This window comes from Scaptodrosophila lebanonensis, unplaced genomic scaffold (genome assembly GCF_003285725.1).
Source record: "Scaptodrosophila lebanonensis strain 11010-0011.00,11010-0021.00 unplaced genomic scaffold, SlebRS2 tig00000053-arrow-pilon, whole genome shotgun sequence".
Lineage (NCBI taxonomy): Eukaryota > Metazoa > Arthropoda > Insecta > Diptera > Drosophilidae > Scaptodrosophila > Scaptodrosophila lebanonensis.
In genome coordinates, this window is record NW_022060548.1 from 8,743,987 (window position 1) to 8,751,645 (window position 7,659).

The following is a 7,659-nucleotide window of genomic DNA, read 5'->3' on the forward strand; positions in this document are numbered from 1 at the left end:
TTTGAGGCGCAGAGGGGCGGGCAAATGAGTTTGTATTAATTTACCATTAGGGAGCTATTAACGGCAGTACGACCTGTCGTATATCGTAGATTGAAGATCGATTCGTCATTTGAAGCAAAAACTATAGGAGGTGGTGGGTTGGGGCCCCCAAATGGGGCACCATAGATTGTTTTGAATGATAGCTAGAGGAACCTATTCAGCTTATAGATATCTGTTTATGAAACTATGGAATGATTCAAAGTAATTTTTAGTTGTTAAATACAATCTTTACATTCTGGGTCACCAAAGAGGAGCTGGTTGGGAGCATTTACTAAGCTAGCACAGCCTATTTTCAAGGATAGAGAGTTAAATTTTTATAGGTTGAGGAAGTTATTAGGGCTACACAAACATAAATATAAATGTTTATGGGTTTATTTTAGGAATAGTGCTTAAACATTCAGTATTTTCATTGGAGGTCAACAAAAATGTGGTAACTGGGACTGATTAACTCATATTTGAGGAATATGAGCCCTTAGTCTTGTAAAATACATAGTTCTTTAAGAAGTCGCTCACTCTGAGCCTCGCTAATGATAACTAAGATACGAAAAGGCTTAAGTACCACCAATATTATTAGGAAAAATATCCCAATAGTGACATTAACACATTTTCGGGTACAAAACTTGAAATACTGTGGTCGTAAGAGAGCTACTTAGTCACCTGTACCTCTTAGCCCGCACCTCGTATCGTGTACCCTTTAGCCTTTAACTCTTAGTTTGTAATTCTTACTGTACTACCTTTTAGTTATACCACTAATTTATAGAACTTATTCTCATTCAACTTCTTTATATTTCTTTTATTACAGCTCCAACTTAACCCAACGAAGCATATTTTTTCAACGGGCATTAAGAATAGGAACATCAGCAAAACTAATTAGAAAGAAGAAGCTGTTCTTTTGGTTGCCGGTCAACTGACAATGAAGTTTTGCAGCATGAACGGCCCAAGTGAATCGGAAGTTGAAAGCCTACTCATGAGCCCCTGCTGGGGACCCACACAGACTAATGGCCAGGACCAATATCTGCTCGATGGCCACAAGCTGTTGCTGGATCACGATCTGGACTCACTGCCCAGCGATACGGATCAGAAGAATTCATTGGACGTGCTCGACAATTTGCTGTTGAACAGCTCGTCGCTAAATGCGCTCTCCGATCTGAAACCACTGCCTCCCTTCACCGGCTACACCGGCCACTTATCCATCAATGGCATCTCTGGGCATCATTATCATGCGATTGCGCAGCGATTGCCCGACGAGAGCAATAACAATTATATACAGAGTGCCTATCAGGCTCAGCATCAACACCAGCAGCAGCAACAACAACAACAACAGCAGCAGCAGAGCACAAATCCCACGTCTACATCGGCCCAGATGGGCGCCTCCACGGGCAACTCACCGCTGTCGAATGTCACGTTGGGCGGGAACGGCACCAGCGGGAGCTCCAACCACTCTAGTGGCGGCTCCAATGAACACAACAACATAGTCTCCTCGTCCACTTGCCTGCCAGAGAGCGTGCTTAGTGCCGCCGATGCCGCCGATGCCTGCCTCAGCGATGTGAAGCTCTTTGCCGATAGTCAGTTAGATTCTAAGATATACTCAGTAGCCGATAGCTGTGTTATGAGCGCCGGAAGCGGTGGCAACAACAACTCCCAAGTGGCCACACTCACACCCATCGATCAGGTGGCGGACTCGCTGCATGGCAGCGGAGTGCGCATCTACAAGGATCTGACGGAATATGTGGATATGAATTCGATTGACGATATTGCGGCAATAATTGGTTCGGCCATTGCGGACACCACAGTCCCCAATCAGCTGGATAAGGACGAGGGTAACGATACGCGTGACTCCTGGATGGATTTGGATGCGTGGATCGATGGTACCTGCATACAGCAAGAGGGTAAGCTGGTGGTGTCCCAACAGGACACGCTCAGCGACTTCATACTGCCCCATTCGCCGGTGCATACGAGTAGCTCGACATTGCAGAGTCTCCTCACACACGGCTATATGCCGTTGCTACAAAACCGCCTGCAACATGGACCGCCCAGCAATGCGGCGACAACGTCGAATGCGACGGGGGGCATGAAGAGCGAGACGCCCAGTTCTACCTCATACTGCAATGAACTGTCCACGGCCACGTCCAGCAGCAGTCCGCCGGGATCGGTGGTCAGCACCAGCACAGACAATCTCATGATTAATCCGCGCTACCTAACCAATGCCAGCAGTCATCAATACCAGCTGGGCGCTGGCAATAACAACGGCTCCAACAATGGCATGCAGACGAATTCGGGTGGCATGGCGGGCAGCCTGAAGTCCGATGGACTCTGTAGTCCCGACATGCTCGGCAATTACCCGCACACCACCACCGTCACACCGACTGGCACACCCAAAGCCAAACGCTCCCGCTCCCAGAAAAAGTCCAGTCAGCAGCAACAACAGCAACAAAGTGGGAGCACCGCTACGGCGCCGGCGCCACCCCAACAGCTCAATGCTATCTCACCCTCCAGCGTCAACAGTTTCAGCGCCAACGATCTGTCCGGATTGCTAGGCAAAGAGAAGCCCGTCCATCGTTGCAGCATCTGTAATCGGGGCTTCCTCAATAAGTCCAACATAAAGGTGCATCTGCGCACCCATACCGGTGAGAAGCCGTTCCGGTGCGATGTCTGCGCCAAGGCCTTTCGACAAAAGGCGCATTTGCTCAAACATCAACAGATACATAAGAGAATTGGGCGTGACTGACCGTTGCCTCACGCTAATTTGCTGGCCAATGACGACGCTACAAGTAGTAGAAGGAACAGAAGAAGTTACAAAACGGCCCACAAACAGCATACAATGAAAAGTTGTGGGGGATTGGGGTTGGAGTAACTAACCCCCAATACCCAACCACTCCCTCTCTGTTTGCTGGCTGTGGTTCGCTTTTGTTTTGGGGAAAACGTAAACCAAAATTGCACTTCCAATTTTGTGGTTTACGGCTTCTCGTGTGTCGCATTGCTTGACCATGCATGGGTTTGCCTGCTGGGTGGGTTAGCCTTGCGCCCAACCACGCCCACATGCAACAAACCATGCAAGCTATTTGAAAAAAAAAAAGGTGAAGCAATGCCATACACAAAATTTTTGATATTCGTTGTTGTTGGTTGCTTTTGATCTCTTCGCTTTGTTGTTAGCATTTTAGCAAAATGTACAATAATTTGTACCACAATTGGGTTAAAGAGGGGTAGCAAAAAATAGGAAAACAATTGCATAACATAAGAAGATTTGGTTCATTGCAAAACATAAAAAGCTGAGCTGTAAAATAGTTTTAAAAAGGGGTCCCTTCAATTGTCTTGAAAGCATTCAATGTTATCTATTTTTTATTATCAAAAAGAAATACAGGTTAAAAGCAAACTTTAAAATTGCTCCTCAAACAATATTAGCGTACTGCATTTAATTTGCATATCCTATTTGTTACAACAATTATATAGAACAGATTCTATCTATAACATTTTCGATATTTGATAAATCTTCGAATCTAATCGTCTATTATTGACAAAGTTGATTTAGCAAATCATCAACCTACTACCTCCCAAAGCAGTTAGTTTACAAATTATTAGCCAGTCAACTTATAAAAAAACAGCTGTTTGAAGCCGTTTTATGACTCCGAAACTGCACAACATTATCTGATTTCCAATTATTGATTTTATGCCACTAAAACAGGACTTGAAAAAGATTAGGCAAAATGCTTAACATTAACTGAATAGTTTAAACGATTTTATACCAATAAACAGGCCATTAAAGGCATCTTGCTGTGCGGTCAGTCAGGCAAATAATTTGCATACAAGCTCTCAAGATTGTGTGCAAATTATTTGACTGTCTGAACCTAGCAAATATATTACTTGCAGAACTTCAGAAAAGCCTGTAGAATCAAGTCTAGATAGCCAAGTAGGAGATAAATCTCTATTTCAGTTTAATAAGTTTTAGTTAACAGAGGAAATACTTGTCTGTTCAATGGCACTGTTAGACAGCATGTAAAGGGATTTTCATCTTCGGCTACTGTTAAAGTTTACATGGACTGTTATGAGGACGCTGTTAAGTTGATAGAATGGAAGATTTACCTTTCCCTCTGTAAAATGTACCCTGAGGGAAATGAAAAAGAATTAACTTTGTTGAACTGACTTTGTTTTCAATAAATTGATTGAAATACTTACAGTTGTTGTAGATTCCTGAGGTTCGTTCTATTTTCAAATATTCTACATTTTTTATAATATCTCGAACTATTCGGTATTTTAACACTAGTTCCAACTGGCTGTGAACCAAATTAGGTAACGAGATTTTTTCAATTCGGAAACGTACTGATAAACTCCCAGCCGCCAGTTGGAAACCCCTTTTTTGAGGCAGCAACACCCCAAAAAAAAGAGACCACAAGCAATGTAAGAACAACGAAGCGTCCAATTGTCTTTTTGCAACTGTTGTTCTGTTTTGATGCAAAACTGCGCGGTTCGTACACCTTGGCACAGGTATCTACATATATTAATACATAAGTATATAGGCGGATGAAAATACATGAATATAGTTAGTACTGCTATTATATAGTATAGTGAAGAAAAAGTAATGATAACAATTCGAATAACAATCTATATGTATAAATAAATGAAACGAAATTATAATTAATATTCTGATATGTTATTTTTTGTACCTCATGTTGAAAACTGTTAAACAAAAGCAATACAATTATAAATTAATTATGAATAATTACAATTTAATGTATGTACAAAAGAAACGTTTTTAAGCACACACTTTCTTAGACCTTAAGTTGTAGCGGGCTTGGCAAAATATTTATGCAAATAAATATCTAAATATATATTTAAATTATTTCAATATAATTCTTAATAAACAATTAAACAAAATACAATAGCAAAGTACTCAAGTAATAATTTGTATTGAACTTATACCATAAATTTAATGTTTGTTAATTTGTTTTTTAATCATTTGTTGCTAAAGTTTATATTATATACGTATGCTTAACTTAATCTACTTATGTTTAATAACTATTGGAAGATATAAACGAATATTTTCTTTGAAATTATTTATGCGGCGTCCTTTACTTACCTTCTAAACTTTCAATGTTCAAGCTCTTTGGAAATTACAAAAACATTAATTTATTGAAATTACAAAATTTACATCAATTATAATTTTAAATAATATGTTTAGTTCTAGCAATGTGCAATTTTATTTATTCAAAATGCATGCGTTTTATTGAATTGTCCCGTCAATTTGTAAACATTTCGTTTGTAAATATTTATTCGCTAATTCTAATTTTAGTTTAATGTTTATTTTTAATAAAGAAATACGCAAATTGTCATTTAAAATGTGCAACAAAAAGAATTGTTTCAAGCAAAGTGAATGGTGGTTTGTCTGCTTAGTAACTGGAACAAAATGTTGGGAATATCCCAAAATATAAAGAAGTATATGGCGGGTCTAAGAAAGAAAGGTAAGACTTAAAGAAATTATTTTGCTTGGTTCTTTTTAATAAAAATATTTTTCTTAGACAAAGTTTAGACAGATTAGTACATTTTCAAAATTAATTAATTTAAAAAAATTCCTTGTGAAATATTTTTTCCTAAATTACGGCCACAACTGCATATAATTTGCATACAAATTTGTCGTGTTAAAAACATAGGCGTTGAAAAGGAAAAAGGGTGTACTATTTTTTATAAAAAATAATATAAAATGCAAATAAAAAATGACATTTTTTTCTGAAAGCATAATAAATTTTAATCATGATTTTTTCTATTTTTACAATAAACTAAAGATTTTGACATATTTTTCAATTTTTCTAATAATACTTCATAAACTTTTCTGAATTTAATTAATTTTTTAAATGTTAAAGTCGAAAAATTATTATTTTATATTATTAATTAATAAAATCAATCATTTTTTTTTCATTAAAATCAAAGTATATAATAAATAAATTAAAAATAAAATACAAGCTAAATGGGGAAAAATATTTAACACTTATTTGGGTCTCTTCATGTTAGTAATTGGAAAAGAAAATTAATAACTTTGCTCGAATATTCGATATAGATTTAATTTTTACAGTATTTGCAAAATATGAAATCGTTATGATTTAAACTTTGAAATTTTGTTGACTATTTATTGTTTATTATTTATTCAATACTTCCATAAGAAAGGTAACTTATAAATTATACCAAATTTCTAGGTCTTACCTTACACACATAGCATAATGGTGCGTTTTAAATATTAAAGCGACTAACTATTTATCATGCTCTCTGCCATCTGCTTAGACGGCTCCTTCTCTTTCTGTTTAGACCCAAATCGATCATTCACATTCAATGCATAACAGTTTTGGGTGGCGCGTTGTCGCTTTGCCCGCATTGCGCATGCCCCACGCATATGTGACCATTAAAAAATGGAAAAAAATAAAACCAAACCTGACAACGTGCTGCGCATGACATTAACAAGCTATCACAACAACAAAAACCACAGCAACAATAACAGAAATGCACAGATAAATGGAGTAAATATTCCAACAGTGACCAAAAAGTAGAGATAGAGAATGGGAGACAAAAAAAGCCAGCAAGCCAGAATCATTACTGACCACAAATGCCACAAAGAAAGCAAAGCAAAGCAAAATGGAGAAAGAAGTGGTGGCTGGCAGAAAAAAAAAGCAAACTCACACCAACACACACACACACACACTTGAACACAACTACAAAGACAGCTTGCCATGCATTCTGTGCCACTGACCTAGTTTCATACTCGTTTTGCTCTCTCGTTCTCCCACCTTGTCGCTCTTTCTCTCCCTCTCTCTCTCTCTCTCACTCTATCTCTGTCAGTCAACAGCGCCATCTCGCCGAAGAACGCAGCAAAGCAACCGCAACGGATTTGAAATGTGAACTTGTATGGCCATCCACAAGTCGCAAGTACGAAGAACGCGGCTTTAAGATACCAAGATACTTTGCTCTTTCACCGCACACCAACACACACACACACACACACACACACACGCACACACACTCTACAGATAGATCGTCTTAAGTTGGCTGTCGCCTTTTAGCCAGCATCGCATCGCGTATCCGCATTTCTTTAGCTTTTTTGTATCTTGAACTGCCTCACTGGCTTCTTTGGCTTCGTTTACTTTTCTTTGCGTTGCTTTGCTTTGCTTTGCCTCTGCATCTGTATCTGTAACTCGTTTCTGTGTACTCGTATCTGTTGCCTCGTATCTGTGGCACTTAAATTTATGCAACATCATGGCTACGACTCTGTAGCTGCCTCTCAGCCTTTGACACGAGCCCCTCTGTTACTGCCGCACGTAGCCAGCCCAATGCTTACTTGCCGCATTCAAATTCCTTTTATTTTTGAAAAGAACAAGATTTACAAAATTTCCAAATACGCAGAATATGCAAAATAAATGCTGTATTTCGATATCAGTTTAGTTTTATTTTCCGGAAATTTATGAGATCTTTGCCACAACAAGTTTGGAAAGAAAAGTAACCCCAAATGGCCCTCAATTTTTCAACAGAGAATTGCATTTTTTATTAATCGTGTAAAATGTTATATATGGTTTATTTAAATAGTAAAATTTTAGACAAATTTTGTGAGTGTCAATTTTTCAAAAGAATTTCTGCATTACA

General features: G+C 38.3%; 1 protein-coding gene across 1 annotated transcript; it reads left to right on the forward strand.

Moving 5' to 3' along the window:
* The first annotated feature begins 952 nt into the window (after window positions 1-952).
* LOC115624271 (ichor) lies at window positions 953-2,767 on the forward strand. The gene is made up of 2 exons (XM_030518898.1): window positions 953-1,362; window positions 1,465-2,767. Exons 1-2 carry the CDS (start codon window positions 953-955, stop codon window positions 2,765-2,767), a joined length of 1,713 nt encoding a protein of 570 aa, XP_030374758.1.
* Window positions 2,768-7,659: the final 4,892 nt, after the last annotated feature.